The following is a 16,335-nucleotide window of genomic DNA, read 5'->3' on the forward strand; positions in this document are numbered from 1 at the left end:
GGTGAAAAAACTATTTGGTTATGAAGTCAAGTATGGGAAGGCATGGAAGGCAAAGACAAATGCTATTAGGATGTTGTATGGTGGTTATGAAGAAGCATACAACCAGCTCCCAAGGTTGTTGGCCGCGATTGCACATAAGAACCCGGGCATGTTTCATGTGGTCGAGGATCACGAGGGAGTGTTCCACCGTGCCTTCTGGAGTTATGGACAATGTGTGGAGGAGTTTCAGCATTGTCGTCCGGTCTTGTCTATAGATGGCACGTTCTTGACCGATAGATACAAGGGCACACTAATGGTAGCAATGGCGCACTCATTAAATGACAACATGTTGCCGTGTGCATTTGCTTTGGTGCCTTCCGAGCACCAAGACAACTGGGAGTGGTTCATGGGTCATGTTAGGCACAACGTGATTGGGGCTAGGGAGGTATGCATCATATCGGACCGGCACCATGGCATACTCAAGGCAATGGACATTGTTATTCCAGGATTTCCAAAGCTTCACCACAGATGGTGCATGAGGCATTTCGTGGCCAATTTTTACCGGGCATGTAAGAGCAAGGAGCTCAGCAAAGACCTTACCCATGTATGTGTGGCCTTCACCACCCAAGGTTTCGATGCTCAGTACAACAAACTCTTTGCAGCGGTGAACGAAGGGGGAAAAGAGTTCTTAACTAGGAATTTAAGTGAGAAGCACAAGTGGGAACGCGCTCATGACGATGGTGGTAGGCGATATGGCGACATGACGAGCAATCTGGTAGAATGTTTCAACAATGTGCTGAAGGGTGCTCGTGCATTGCCGGTGACTGCAATAGTGGAGTACACCTTCTTCAAGCTTAATGAGTACTTTCAGAGGCATTCTGAAGAGACTGCAAAATGGATAGGTGAAAAAAAGGATTATCCGGAAAAGGTTGATGAATGGTTGCAGTTACAAGCAAGCAAGTCTTCACGGCAACAAGTTATCATATTCGACAGAATTGAAATGATCTATCAAATTGATGAGCCAGGTGGCACAACACGAGACGGTAGACAATATGGTGGTGCTGCATTTGAGGTGCGTCTGAAGACTCGGTGGTGCCAGTGCGAAAGTCCTAGTAAGTATCATTGTCCATGCTCGCATTTGATAACGGCGGCGAAGGCGAGAAACATACCTGTTTGTGATGGAAAAACCGTGCGGATGCAAGAGTTCCATGTGGAAGCTACTAGGTTGACATGGGCGCCAAGATTTCACCCTTTCTTGGACCAATAACAGTGGCCTGAGTACCATGGACCTCATATTAGGCTAGACCCTCTTCTGAAGGTGGAGACCAAGGGTAGAAGGAGAACTAAGAGGTTCAGGGGTGATATGGATGACCTGGCTGGATACACTGGCATGAAACAATTTGGTAGCGGTCATTTCATGGAGGCTCCTGACACTATCAACTGTGGGGTGTGCGGCGAAGGGGGACACAATGAGCGGACATGCAAGATTAGGAAAACCAAAAAAAGAAAAAACAAATCGTGGAGGTGGCACCGATGGTGAACGAGGTGGAAGAGGTGACGGTGGTGGTGGTCAAGGAAGCACAAGTGTCAGAGGTGGTAGTGGTGGTCGTAGAGGGAGCACAAGTGCTAGAGGTGCTAGTGTTCGTAGAGGGAGTACAAGTGCTAGAGGTGGTGGTCGAGCTAGCACAAGTGCTAGAGGTGGTGGTCGAGCTAGAAAAAGTGCTAGAGGTGGTGGTCGAGCAGGCACAAGTGCTAGAGGTGGTGGTCGAGGTCGAGCAAGCACAAGTGCTCGAGGTGGTGGTGGTCGGAGAGGAAGCACAAGTGCTAGAGGTGGTGGTGGTCGTAGAGGAATGGTTGATAATGGATCGGCCTTCGGTTATTTGCTTAATCCAGATGGTTGATCTAATAATAATGGTATATTATTTGTTCATACAATTCCTAGCATTTATTGATTTACTGTATTTACACATTTACTCTCTTTATGTCTTGTGCTAACAATTGTTCTTTTTGTAGGCATGGCTTCATCCGGCTCCAGGACGAGGCCGGCGTGCGCGGACCAAGAGGACATGCCAAAGACGTGGATGGAGGCCAGGTTGGACAAGGAGAAGGAGAAGGATGTGCCCACACCACCATGTTGGTGTGGTGATGTTTGCAAGCTGAAGGTGTCCATTGACCGCAAGAAGTCATGGACAGAAGGTAGAAGGTTTTTCGTGTGTCCCAACTATGCACATGATCGTGGAAGGCCAACTAACGCATATGACATACCACCGGTATGTTAGGTGTACATACAAAAAACATCAACAAGTTTGAACTCATATGTCTAACAAAAACATGATTTATATGTAGTCCCCTCCTCTACTTTGCAAGTACTTCACTTGGATAGATCACGAGGTACCAAAAGATGTCCAAGAGGACCAACGTCGAGATTGCTTACGGAGGCAGCGCCTGTTCGAGGAGTCCTATGCACGGGGATTAGAGCGTGAGCGTCGTGAGAAGGAGGCTCGTGAGCGCAAGAAGCATGAGGAAGAGAGGGCACGCAAAGAGAAGGAGGCTCGTCAAGAAGAGAGGGCAAGAAAACTTGCAAGGGCTCGCGATGCACGAGAGGAGGACGAGGCACGTGACAAGAAGGGAAAGTGGCCCTGTACTAGTATGCTTTGTTTAATGTATGTATGAACTTGTTTGTCATTCGAGATGGAAAGGCACCGGCGTCGATGATGGACTGTCGAGACTTTGTTTAATGTATGAACTTGTCATTCGAGACCTTGTGTGGTCATGAACTACTTATGTCATTCGAGACATCGTGTGTGATGAACTTGTAATTCGAGACTATTTGAGATTATATGCAAACTATGTTTGTCATTCGAGACTAGTATGCTTTGTTCATATTTTTGATTGAGACTAGCATGCTTTGTTCATATTTTTGGTTGATTTTCAATGTTTAACAGTGTGTGCAACAAGTTGCTAAGCAAAAACATTAACAAAAGACAGAAGTGTGTGCAAAAACACCAGGTCCACACTCAGACGCCAAGGTCCATGGCGTCTGGCTCCCTATCCAGTTTACTAATGTGCACACCCAGACGCCAAGGACCGTGGCGTCTGGTTCATTTTGGTCATGCAGGAGACCAGACACGTGCCTGATGTGTCTGATGGACACCCCAGACGCCAAGGTCCATGGCGTCTGGCTCCCACACCCAGACGCCAAGGACCATGGCGTCTGACTCGTTTTGATCACGCAGGAGACCAGACACCTGCTTGATGTGTCTGATGGACACCCAGACGCCAAGGTCCATGGCGTCTGGCTCCCTATCCAGAGAGCATTTTTGCAGTTATGTGTGTGATGGATAAGATTCGAGTGGATAAGATTCTTTGGGCCCACCTCTAGCCCTCTCATCCATTCATCTCCACCTCTACCCCTCTCATTTCATTCATATCCACTCGCTCTCACCTCTAGCCCTGCCAACGTCACTCCCTCATCCAGCACCCTAACCCCCCTCAAATCTCTCATGAATCGGTCTGGTTTCACCATTGGATCTTCAGGATTTAGAAACTAGAAGGTAAATCAACTCCACCCCTATTTTGGTTGGTTTAATGTATCATAGTTTTGTGAAAACCCTAGTTTGTTTTCCTCATGGTTTAATGTATCATAGGTTAGCTACTAAGAGATTTGTGTGTTGTAGATGGCTAAGGATACTCAGTGGGTGGTTAGCCCTGTTGTTCATGTCCAAGGCTTGTCTCCATGTGTTGTGCAAGTTAGTGAAGTGGACCTCACTTTCGATTGGTTGAAGACTAAATTCATGTTGAAGCAAGGGTTGAAGGAAGAGGATTTTGTGTACTACATCAGCAGGAGGCAGTCAGATGGCCCCGGGGAAAGAAAATTGGTTGACATAACTGATGATGGCAAGATTCAAGAAATGCTGCAAGAATGGGAATGGAAAAGGGTTGTTGACTTGCATTGCTACAGGAAACCGAGTTATATGTGATGTTCATGTCGTTTCAACTATCGTGGACCATCGTGGTCATGAACTACTTATGTCATTCGAGACATTGTATGTGATGAACTTCTCATTCGAGACTATTTGTGTAATCTGAGATTATGTGATAACTATGTTTGTCATTTGCTATTATGTGAACACTAATGTTTATCATTCGATACTATGGGTGTTTGCTAGAACAAAATATCTATTTCATTTGATACTACGCTGTGATAGAATATGAACAAAATGAAAAAAGTACTACACCAGGGCCAGACGCCAAGGACCCCTGGCGTCTGGGTGCCTTGTTTCTGCTGTCCAGGACTCTGCTTTTGCTTCCAGTCGACCCCCAAACACCACAGACTGTGGCGTCTGGTCCCCTGACTTGAAACCAGATGCCAAGGACCCTGGCGTCTGGTCCCCTGACTTGAAACCAGATGCCAAGGACCCTGGCGTCTGGGACCCTGTAGATTATTTTGAACTTGCTGTTCATACAACACAGAAGATAGCACATATATATTCATATGATAGGTTCATACAACACAGAAGATAGCACATTTCACAGAACTTTCACCATGACAAATTCTTGCATACAAACGACAACAAGTTCACAGATTTTTCATCACGACAAATTCAAGCATACATAAGACACCAAGTGCATACATAAGACACCAAGTGCATACATAAGACACCAAATTCAAGACAACCTAAGAAATTTTTACCACGACACCAAGTTCATGCATACAAACGCCACCTAGTTCATGCACTTCCAAACAAGAAGCTCACTTCCTCCTTCCTCTCTTCACAATGGTTGCAAGTGTAGGCTCCTCCTCTTCGCTAGCCTCCTCCTCCTCTTCGTTGTATGCCTCCTCCTCCGCCTCAATGTTGGTCTTATATATTTGCATTCCTCTTGGGATAAGCTGATGAGGATACTCCGGAATATGGAATTGTGTGTTCCATGTCTTCTTTCTACCTTTCTTGCCTGGTGTCTTAGCTATGGCTTTGCCTTTCCTAGAGTGAGCATTGCCTTGTGTCGGTTGTGTAACCTGTGATGGTTGTGGAGCATCAACATCATACTCATGATCCTCTTGATGTGTTGCATCATACTCATGCTCCTCATGATGTGTTGGCTCCTCTTGATGTGCTGGCTCCTCTTCATGGAACTCCTCCTCCATGTCCTCATCATTCTGGAGATAACGCCGTCTATTAGCTGTGGCGGCGCGGCTACCAGTGCATACACGTCACTAGACTGAGCACCATGGCAAGAAAGCATTGCTGCCATCTTATGAAATCGCCTCTTGAACTTCTGCAACAACACAAAATATGCTATGATATGAGATGCAAATAAATAATTTGCAAAAAGAAACTTTTATAATATATTGGTCACACCTCCATCGTGCTCCTAAGAGTCCTCTCAGATAATGCACCACCAGGTGGATGACTCAGTGCAACATTGGCATCGTTGACGCACAGAAGCAACTCTCTGCCCTGCAATTCATGAACACACCAAACTTATGTATTTGAAAGAAGACAACATGATGCAAGTATGTTAGAATAGGTCAAACAGACTACCATTTCGTCATGCATCGATGCATAGTCAACGTGAGCCCCTCTGGTGTCTCTCACAACCCTGTTGAAGGTATGATAACCTTCTGCAGTCTCCGGGTCTTCAGACACCAACTCCGACCACTCCTCGTGAGTCCAACCAGGCTTTAGCTTTAACCGGTAACGATCCGCATACCACACTTGATACTTCTGATATGCTGACTGATTGTGAGGTCTATTCTCTGATTGCACTAACGTGTCTCTTTGATTCCAAATTTCTATCCACGCACGGTGTTTGTTTGCCCAATACGATATATCCTGATTGTTCCTTCGATCGAACCTACAAATTATGCACGGGACAAAGCATTAGCAAACATATACTTATTCAATGCTCTACTACATACTCAAGGCATGCTTGCTCACCGATGCAGAGATAGCGTTTCCTCCTTGCTCTCCTCAATTGGAATACCTTGTCTTCTTCCAAATTGTCTTGCCACACGGTCTACAAAGTGCCACTCGACTGCGAAGAAGCATATCATTAGGCACCTCGCCCGCCAAAGATGGCTATCACGCGTGCACATCTCATTAAGATCAAAGCCACGATCTTCCACATAAGGCAACTAATGTACCTGCAAAACAAAGAGATACATTGTTAGATAAAAGTTTCATTCTTGACTAAATTATGTCTCATTGAACTTCTCTATACCTGCTCAACAGTCAAGGTGTCCAGCTCGTTCATATAGCACTTGTATCGCACATGCGAGCTTCCTGTGTACACTGTCACTTGTTCCCAATAGTAAGCAAGCGTAGGGCGCCGATATGGATCATCATCATGCACCCCGTCATGATTACCCCGTGGGTTTGGCATGTTGGGGTTCTTGAAATCGGGCCGTCCAACCGGGATCCGCTCCCACATCCACACGGATAGGCTCCAAACAAACCCAACCAATGAGGATGTATCTCCCTTCCTCCGACACGCCAAGTCAAGCTGCAATCAAACAAACATGTTAGATATGGAGGCGCATGACAAATGCAAGATAAATGGTTGCAAATATCTCTTACCTGATGATACAAATATGCTAGTGCGGCCGAACCCCAGCTATACTGGGTATCCCAGTTATTGAGTAGCTCCAGGAACATCCAGAGGGCTGAGTTCCCGGTTGCATCTGAGAAGATTACCTTGGTTAGTACATACCAAAGATAGGCCCGCGCGTACTGCTGCACAACCACGTCATTGGCACCCTGAGGGCACGGATTGGTGTTTCCTCTGACCAGTTTTAGCCAAGAATGCCTCACTCTCGCGGTATCGGCCTTGCCTTCCTGAGGGTCATCGGGCTGAACACCAATTAAATTGCCAGTCTGTTCTCGCCAATTACCGACGCTGACATGACCGGTAACAGCTTGTCCGTTGATAGGAAGGCCGCTTATCATAGCCATGTCCTATAGGGTCATCGTCATCTCCCCACATGGAAGGTGGAACGAGTAAGTCTCCGGCCTCCAACGATCCACAAGTGCGGTCAGCGCCGCGTGGTTCACCGACGGAGCGCGTCGCTTAAACTGCAACACGAATGGGAGAAGACCCAATCTCCGAATGTAAGGCTCATACCGCGGGTCGTAAGTAAAGTCATGAGCGGAATGACCCCTCATGCGCATAGCAACTAAAAGCTGCAAATAAAGTGATGTTTTAATCAATACAAGAACACAAATGAGAAACAACGAAAATTGATAAGTCTTGCTTCTTACATGTCCGTTCTCAATGGCACGAGCACGATGCTCCTTATCCCACTCATCGATTAATCCGTCATACCAAGGTCCATCACCATCTGCCATCCTACAAAACAAATCACAAATATCTATGAATACATGAACAATATCAAACAATACAATTTCCTTCTCCAAGTTATGCCATATGAAATTTCACCCAAACAGGTCAGAATCGAATTTTTCTTAAACCAAGGTCAAATCGGGATTTTGTTAGCCCTTTAGGTCATATCCTACTTCTCGCAAAACAAGATGACCCCGACCTTGATTTACGAGACCTGTTCAGATTGTGTCTCCTAGAGTCTGAATATAGGTGGGGCGAGGGAGCAATGCTACACCTACGTAGCTATCATAGATAAACTAACGTAATAGCTTACGTGGCCTTTTTTAATTGAAGGAAATTAGGGAGGGGCCCCACCCAGTTGAAATCAGTGGGTGGAGGGATTAGTTAGGAAAGTTAAGTACGATTACGTAGGATTTCTATGTAAATGTAGCATTTTTGGGGCTTGTACACTAAGACTTGGAGCTTGCCATGATGCACAAGATAGATTGAAGTCAATGCACAAACGAGTTCAGTTTTGTAGAATATGAAAGGATATGAAAGGATTACACTCCCTGTCTCTACAGCCGAAGGTGCACACAATTCATTATTAAAGTATACAAAGGCCCACAAGTTCGCAGAAGTTAACAAAGGAATAAAAAACAGCAAGCATACATCGAGAAATCAATACTGCAATGGAGCGTTCATGGTGGTGGTGCACCAGCAGGGCAAGAAAAGGACAGGCCCGCTGATGTGTAACGCAGGCCTACTGCAGGGCGCTCGCAGTCCCTAGTGCAAGAGAGGACATATTGCTGATGTGAATGTAACAACTTCCTAGTGCAAAGTGCTCCCTGTGGATGTGCACACGAACTGCAGTTGGACAAAAGGAACGGCGATGGAAAAATCCCCTCTCCCTCCCGCGTGCATCCGGGGGGCAACCCTAGTTGCACCGCCGCCGGAGGGCGCGAGCGGGCGAAGTCCGCTCGTCGTTGGCGGCGGCGGGGCCGTCTCGTCTCCGCCCGTGGGGGATTCGACGTGGGCCGGACCTCTCCGGCCGGATGTGGCGCTCAGCACTGGGCGCGGTAGCTCGGCGGTGCGCCGGCGTGGGCCGGCGACGACGCGTGACGGCGATGCAACGGGCGGCACGGCGGTGGTGCGGGCTCGAGGTTGGTGGCGGCGGCTGCGGCACGGCGGCCCGTCCAGATCCACCTCTGGCGCCGCGGGTCGTGGGCGACCTGGGCCTCGGTCGGCCTTCCTTGCCATGGCTGGGGGGTGAGGGGGTGGCGTGGCAGCGGGTGGATGTGTGGGCCGTGGCCAGGCCGGACCCTTGCGGCTGGTCGTTAACGCACGGCGCAGGAGACTCCCTTGGTGACCATCCTTGGCGGCAGGCTCTGCTCCCTCCTCTTCGGTGACGGGCTTCTGCCGTGGCCGTGCTCGGGGCCGGACCTATGGCAGGGTGGAGCGAAACGGTGGTTTCGGGGGGGGGGGGGAGCCAGTTGGAGGGACGGGAGCTCCGCTGCTGAGCTGCCCGTCGCCGTCGCTGATGTCGCCGGTCATGGCCGCGGGCCACCCCTCCCCCTTCCCCATCCATGTTTGTTATCGGTTCCGGCATTGTTCGGCGGGTTTGCTGGCTGTCTCGGAGGTGGTTGTGGTGCAGATTGCTCAAAGCCTCGTCCTTTAGTGGTTCTCGGGGCAGTCTGGATGCAGGGCGGCGGCTCTGGCGGTGGAGGCATATTGTGAAGGAAATATGCCCTAGAGGCAATAATAAAGTTATTATTTATATTTCCTTATATCATGATAAATGTTTATTATTCATGCTAGAATTGTATTAACCGGAAACTTAGTACATGTGTGAATACATAGACAAACAGAGTGTCACTAGTATGCCTCTACTTGACTAGCTGTTAATCAAAGATGGTTAAGTTTCCTAACCATAGACATGAGTTGTCATTTGATGAACGGAATCACATCATTAGAGAATGATGTGATTGACTTGACCCATCCGTTAGCTTAGCACTATGATCGTTTAGTTTAGTTTGTTGCTATTGCTTTCTTCATAACTTATAAAAATGTTCCTATGACTATGAGATTATGCAACTCCCGAATACCGGAGGAACACTTAGTGTGCTATCAAACGTCACAACGTAACTGGGTGACTATAAAGATGCTCTACAGGTGTCTCTGATGGTGTTTGTTGAGTTGGCATAGATCGAGATTAGGATTTTTCACTCCGTGTATCCGAGAGGTATCTCTAGGCCCTCTCGGTAATGCACATCACTATAAGACTTGCAAGCAATGTGCCTAATGAGTTAGTTGCGGGATGTTGCATTACGGAATGAGTAAAGATACTTGCCGGTAACGAGATTGAACTAGGTATGATGATACCGACGATTGAATCTCGGGCAAGTATCATACCGATGACAAAGGGAACAACGTATGTTGTTATGCGGTTTGACCGATAAAGATCTTCCTAGAATATGTAGGAACCAATATGAGCATCTAGGTTTCGCTATTGGTTATTGATCGGAAGTGAGTCTCGGTCATGTCTACATAGTTCTCGAACCCGTAGGGTCCGCACGCTTAACGTTCGATGACGATCGGTATTATGATTTTATGTGTTTTGATGTACCGAAGTTAGGCCGGACCTATGGCAGGGTGGGGCGAAATGGTGGTTTCGCGGGGGAAGCCAGTTGGAGGGACAGGAGCTCCGCTGCTGAGCTACCCGTCGCTGGCACTGATGTCGCCGGTCGTGGCCGCGGGCCACCCCTCCCCCTTCCCCCTTCCCCATCCATGTTTGTTATCGGTTCTGGCATTGTTCGGCGGGTTTGCTGGCTGTCTCGAAGGTGGTTGTGGTGCAGATTGCTCAAAGCCTCGTCCTTTGGTGGTTCTCGGGGCGGTCTGGATGCAGGGCGGCGGCTCTGGCGGTGGGAGGCATATTGTGAAGGAAATATGCCCTAGAGGCAATAATAAAGTTATTATTTATATTTTCTTATATCATGATAAATGTTTATTATTCACGCTAGAATTATACTAACTGGAAACTTAGTACATGTGTGAATACATAGACAAATAGAGTGTCACTAGTATGCCTCTACTTGACTAGCTCGTTAATCAAAGATGGTTAAGTTTCCTAACCATAGCCATGAGTTGTCATTTGATGATTGGGATAACATCATTAGGGAATGATATTTCACAAAGCCGGGGCCATCATCATCACCGCAATCTACACCACAACTTCACCGCCATCATCACCAACTCTTCCCCCCTCTATGCAGCGGTGTAACTCCTCTTTTACCCGCTGTAATCTCTACTTAAACGTGGTGCGCAACGGTATATATTATTTCTGTTTTGTCCTATGGGTTAATTGATGATCGTGATTGGTTTGAGTTGCATGTTTTATTATTGGCGCTGTCCTATGGTGCTCTCCGTGTCGCGCAAGCGTGAGGGATCCCCTCTCTAGGGTTTGCAATATGTTTATGATTTTCTTATGGTGGGTGGCGTGAGTGATAGAAACACAGACCCGAGTAAGTAGGTTGTTTGCGTATGGGAATAAAGAGGACTTGATGCCTTATAATGCTATGGTTGGGTTTTACCTTAATGATCTTTAGTAGTTGCCGATGCTTGCTAGAGTTCCAATCATAAGTGCATATGATCCAAGAAGAGAAAGTTTGTTAGCTTATGCTTCTCCCTCAAATAAAATTGCAATAATGATTATCGGTCTAGTTATCAATTGCCTAGGGACAAATAACTTTTGTGTGTGACAACAAGCTCTCTACTAAAATTAACTTAGTTGTGTCTTCATCTAAACATCCCCTACTTTTTATTTACGCGCTCTTTATTATCTTGCAAACCTATCCTATCACACCTACAAAGTACTTCTAGTTTCATACTTGTTCGAGGTAAAGCAAACGTTAAGCGTGCGTAGAGTTGTATTGGTGGTCGATAGAACTTGAGGGAATATTTATTCTACCTTTAGCTCCTCGTTGGGTTCGACACTCTTACTTATCGAAAGAGGCTACCATTGATCCCCTATACTTGTGGGTTATCAACTATTAGGGAAAAGCTTATAGATAGACCCTTACTAGTAGCGTGGGTTTATACCCCTCGCTACTGCTACTTACTAGTAGCGCGGGTTTACAACCCCTGCTACTACTAAGTTGATAGTAGTTGCGCGGGTTTATAACCCTCGCTACTACTAAGTGATTTCCACCGTGCCCCTCGAGACTAGCCATAGTAGTAGCACGGATTATAAACCCACACTACTACTAAGTTGATAGTAGTAGCGTGGGTTATAAATCCCACGCTACTACTAAGTGGTCTCCACCGTGCATCTGAGACATGCCATAGTAGTAGCGTTGGGTCAGCGTGGGGTATAAACCCAACGCTACTACTAAGTGAGATCTCCTTGCCGCCGCCACCTCCGCCACTCATCCTTCCTCCGTCTCTGTCTCTGTGTTTCTCCTCCACTCCCCACGACTCCCCCAACCAACCCGTCGTCGCCGCCGCCGCCAACGACCTGCTCTCCCCCAACCCCACCGCCGGTGCCCCCACCTCACCAAAACTAGTGCCATGGACAGAGCCGCTGCCTCTCTCGACGTGCACCTCCTCCACCTTCGCCACCACCATCCGCACCTCCTCCTCCTCGTCCGATCCCGCCCGCATCGAGCCTCCACCCGCACATCCACATCCACATCCACCCGTTGCTGCTGCTTATCCGCCACATTGTACAACGGTTGGGCGGACCTCCCCGCCGACCCGGACCTCCCTTTCAACCTCCCGCAGCAGTCCCTCGTCGCCGCCCCGCTCCTCCCGGTCGTGCGCTCTCCCTCTCCCTCCTACCGCCCATCCCGCCCCTCGCCACCGTCTTCGCCGCCGGATTCGCCACCGCCAGGCACCTGGCCCCCATCCCCGGTGCCTCCTCCAGCCAGCGCCTCCCCGCCCTCCTCGCGGATCTCGACGCCCGCCTCCTCTCCCTCAAGGACCACCTCCTGGCCGACGACGACAGGGACCACCCCAGCTGCTCCACCTCCTCCTCCTGCTCCTGGTCGCCAGCGCGGCGGCCACAGGCCAAATTGTAACTCTGTTGCTATCTCTAGCTCGTGTTAGTTTGTTGGTTACTGAAATTAGATGGAAGACTGCACTGAATTGTTGGTGATTTCGTAGCGAGCAGCACGATCCTCCCGGCATCAATCGCAAATGGGGCGCAGCAGCTGCGGTGATGGATCTAGTTCCAGGAGAAAGCACTGGGGGTGGTGGGTGCAGCAGCATGTAAGGACCGTTGTTTGCTCTTCCTTAACCAACACCACCCCTTATTCATATATTTCCTACCGTATTTTACAGTTCACTGAACTCATTAAATAGCCCCACAAATTGGCTTATGTCTAACATAGAACAAGAATAACAATCAGTTTCTAGGTCTATGAGCAATAATACCATTGACTGGATTATGAGCCAAAGAACGTCAATAAAATATGGGCTGCTTCTCCTCAAGTGGCACCACACAATACTTGCAGTAGAGCTACAGTCTTTGCATCATAAAATAAATACTTGACAACAGGTTCACTTTGATGCTTACATGAGGCTTTATAGAGATGCAATATTCATTATGTCATATATGATCAATTCAAGTTTTCAGTTTGATACTTTAAACATTTGTGGGGTTCATACATGCTTTCACTGGAGGTGCTAGCAGACTGTATTTTGTAACTTTTGTGCCAAAGGGATAGAAGTGCTACAGCTTTAAAATAATTAAATTCTTGACTTAGTGCAGATAGTATTTATTTGAATTACATATTGTTGGTACATGCAGTTTTATTGATGCCTTCCTTTTGTTTTTGTTTTCTAACTTGACTGATAAAGTGGCCGTGAGCAAAATAAAATTAATAGCGCTGCAGAATATTATGCTTGGAAACAATAGCCATGTATAGTTATTAAACCTGCCGATTGAGCTTTGCAGTGAAACGTGATTCGAGATTCTGATATTAGAGACCCAAAACACAGAAATGTAACTTATAGAACTTGCAGACAAATAATATATGGATTTAAATTTTTGCTTACTTCATATACATCCTATACGTAAAGTGATATATCTGCTTTCTTATTTTTTATTGGTCAGGCCAAAGATGCTAGGAAAAATAAGTAGATTATGTTGAAACTCCACAACTAGCTGCAGACAAGAGGTCTCAAGTAATCGGTAGTCTTTTAGCATTTATTTCTAAGTGCCACAAGTTATTTGATTTCAGTAGTCTTCAAACATATGTTGGATTAGACTACTCCAGTCATGAACATCTTCTAATAAGAATAGTACTTACGTTATTAAGATAGTGTTGTGCGCCTTTTGAGTTTATGAAAATATATCTATATAAGCACTAGCTACATTTCTTATCTTTGCTAACTAAAGACTCATTCAGAGACTTGACATTAATCTTTGTACTCCATTTCAATTATGTTATATTTTCTTTTGACGGATGGAACCATTGAATAAGGGACGCATGGTAGAATACGGTAAGGAGATGCTAATGCCTCTCTTTAGACTCTCGAACTATCACATCTTTGAGGAGGTCACAAGAATTGAAACTGGTAAATGATTTTTTTCTTTAGTATGTTAAAGGCAAGGACAGTAATGTTTTTATGTTAATTTATATTTCACGGTTTTAATTCTTTTCATCTTAGTGCTCCTGCGCATATAAAACCACATTTGTGCCTTGGACAGACTGGATATGCCCCATGATTTCATGGGTAAGTGATCTTTTTGTGTTTTTAGCATCTGTAGTGACTACTTTAAGCTCTGTGATGCAACTTCGTTCGACGGCGTATATTTATTTTTTGGATCTTAATTTCTGCTTCTTGGTGTTCATCTGATTTTCATCATAGGAGAAGAAATCTAGAGAGTGTTCCTCAATTTGGGAAATTCAGATGTTACGTTTGACAAACCTACTTCCTCTAACTAATTGTAACTGCTAATGAAAGATACTTGCTGTTCTTCTGCAGGAGAATGGCCAGGAGTCTTAACCAATGACTGACCACGAGGGGAGACAGTACACCTGCTACCTACCAGTGGAAGAAACCAAGACCATGAAGTCGATTGTCCCACATAATGCAACCAATGTTATTATAGAAAGCGAACGGAAAGTTAAGCCAAAGGAACCAGATGAACTGCTGGAGGTTCTCAAAGACCAGTGCTTTTACAGGGTGAGGATACAACTCTTTCTTTGTGCATGATGAGCATCTGGGATATATGTTTGGTCTTGTACATGTGTGCCAGGCTAATGGAATGCCTGAAAAACGATCTGATTGTTACTATTGTTGTTGACACAGCATGAAGGTTGGTGGTCCTATGAATTCTGCTATTATGGGAAAATCCGACAGGTTCATGTAGAGAATGAGAAGGTAAGCCGTTTTCTTTGTGAGGGTGACAGTAAACATATTGTGCTTATGTTGATCTTTCTACCCTCCACAAAAACTAATTCTGAATTGTTTCGGTACACATATTGCTAGCTTTAAGGGGAGAGACCAGAACTGAACAAATTTACATTGTGAAAGAAGCAACCAATTTTTTTCCTTAAATAGTGTAATATGGCTCCAATTATATATTTTCATGCTTTCACAGTGTCATGTATGCACGTCGTAGTTGGTACAGCTTTAATGTGGCTTCAGTTACATATCTGCATGCTTTGCACGCCGTAGTTGCTAGCACTTTTGAGTTGCCTTATTGAGTGTATATCTTTTATTGAAGGTTGTGAAAGAGTATGTTCTAGGTGAATATGACCCTGATGCAACCGATGCTTACCATGACAATCACACCTCCGAGTCTGCTGATGAGGATCACGTGAAAGATACTTCTAAGAGGTATGATTCTAAATTTGGAAAGAAGGATACAAACAATAAATTACATCCGGAAGCAGAACTCTGATGAATATTTGCTGTTTCTGTGCCAATTGCAGAAAGCACCTGGGATATACTAAGCAGAGTGGTGCCTTAACAGCTTCTTGCGATATAATGAGATGTTAAAGCGGCAGACTGAATCCATGACACCGAAGTGCAATTGCGGCAGATTATCTCTATTTTTCCTTTTCATTTTTTTATTATTGGAGTGAGAACAGGTAGAATGAGGAACTGTGTGATAGTAGATACAACAACTATGTTTACAATTGTTAATGACATACATACTTGCATGTTCTTTGAAGTGGTCAATCGTGAGTACCAATGCATAATGATGGGGTTTTGGCTCATTTATTGGCTTCGATGTCCACTTAACCATGAAATAGGAGCCCATGTCAATTATGTATGCTCTTACTAGATGTGTTCTAATGCCGGTTTATTATAAATCTTGTATTTGTAATGATGTGTACTGGTTTATTTTTTTAATTCTTAATAAGTTATTAGTAGCGTGGGGAGGAAACTGAGCGCTACTAGTATATATGATACTAGTAGCGTTGGTTGCTTACCCACGCTACTACTATTTCATTAGTAGTAGCGCGTGTACGTAATAGTACTAGCGTGGGTGGCACACGCTACTACTAAAAAAGTTAGTAGTAGCGCGGGTTTAACCCACGCTACTACTAACTATTAGCCGTAGTGCGGGTACCGGCGCTGCTACTAGCTATTTTACCCGCGCTGCTAGTAGTCCTTTTCCTAGTAGTGAGAGCGTCGTGGTGGGATCTACGTGTGAAGCGGAGTACATAGTTGCTTCGGAAGCAGCAAATGAAGGAGTCTGAATGAAGGAGTTCATATCCGATCAAGGTGTCATACCTAGTGCATCGGGTCCAATAAAAATCTTTTGTGACAATACTGGTGCAATTGCCTTGGCAAAGGAATCAAGATTTCACAAGAGAACCAAGCACATCAAGAGACGCTTCAATTCCATCCGCGATCAAGTCAAGGAGGGAGATATAGAGATTTGCAAGATACATACGGATCTGAATGTTGCAGACCTGTTGACTAAGCCTCTCTCACGAGCAAAACATGATTAGCACCAAGACCTCATGGGTGTTAGAATCATTACAATGTAATCTAGATTATTGACTCTAGTGCAAGTGG

General features: G+C 45.9%; 2 protein-coding genes and 1 pseudogene across 2 annotated transcripts; 2 read left to right on the forward strand and 1 right to left on the reverse strand.

The window, feature by feature from the left end:
• The first annotated feature begins 1,994 nt into the window (after positions 1-1,994).
• Positions 1,995-3,959, forward strand: LOC147987575 (uncharacterized). Its single transcript, XM_087542435.1, has 3 exons — positions 1,995-2,249; positions 2,326-2,646; positions 3,657-3,959. Exons 1-3 carry the CDS (start codon positions 1,995-1,997, stop codon positions 3,957-3,959), a joined length of 879 nt encoding a protein of 292 aa, XP_087398561.1.
• Positions 3,960-4,732: 773 nt separating this feature from the next.
• On the reverse strand, positions 4,733-6,076 carry LOC147987576 (uncharacterized; annotated as a pseudogene).
• An 8,234-nt stretch (positions 6,077-14,310) lies between these two features.
• On the forward strand, positions 14,311-15,306 carry LOC125541591 (protein OS-9 homolog). Its single transcript, XM_087542436.1, has 4 exons — positions 14,311-14,487; positions 14,614-14,685; positions 15,032-15,144; positions 15,240-15,306. Exons 1-4 carry the CDS (start codon positions 14,311-14,313, stop codon positions 15,304-15,306), a joined length of 429 nt encoding a protein of 142 aa, XP_087398562.1.
• The last annotated feature ends 1,029 nt before the right edge of the window (positions 15,307-16,335 follow it).

This window comes from Triticum urartu, chromosome 2A (assembly GCF_056163025.1).
Source record: "Triticum urartu cultivar PI428250 chromosome 2A, HENAU_Tu73, whole genome shotgun sequence".
Lineage (NCBI taxonomy): Eukaryota > Viridiplantae > Streptophyta > Magnoliopsida > Poales > Poaceae > Triticum > Triticum urartu.

Bases quoted from the DNA above. Each gene is read 5' to 3' on its own strand.
- LOC147987575 (XM_087542435.1), top strand. From the start codon at position 1,995: ATGGCTTCATCCGGCTCCAGGACGAGGCCGGCGTGCGCGGACCAAGAG. The intron at 2,250-2,325 runs GTATGTTAGGTG...ATTTATATGTAG, and splicing joins ACGCATATGACATACCACCG to TCCCCTCCTCTACTTTGCAA. The intron at 2,647-3,656 runs GTATGAACTTGT...TGTGTGTTGTAG, and splicing joins GTATGCTTTGTTTAATGTAT to ATGGCTAAGGATACTCAGTG.
- LOC125541591 (XM_087542436.1), top strand. From the start codon at position 14,311: ATGACTGACCACGAGGGGAGACAGTACACCTGCTACCTACCAGTGGAA. The intron at 14,686-15,031 runs GTAAGCCGTTTT...CTTTTATTGAAG, and splicing joins TTCATGTAGAGAATGAGAAG to GTTGTGAAAGAGTATGTTCT. The intron at 15,145-15,239 runs GTATGATTCTAA...TGCCAATTGCAG, and splicing joins GTGAAAGATACTTCTAAGAG to AAAGCACCTGGGATATACTA.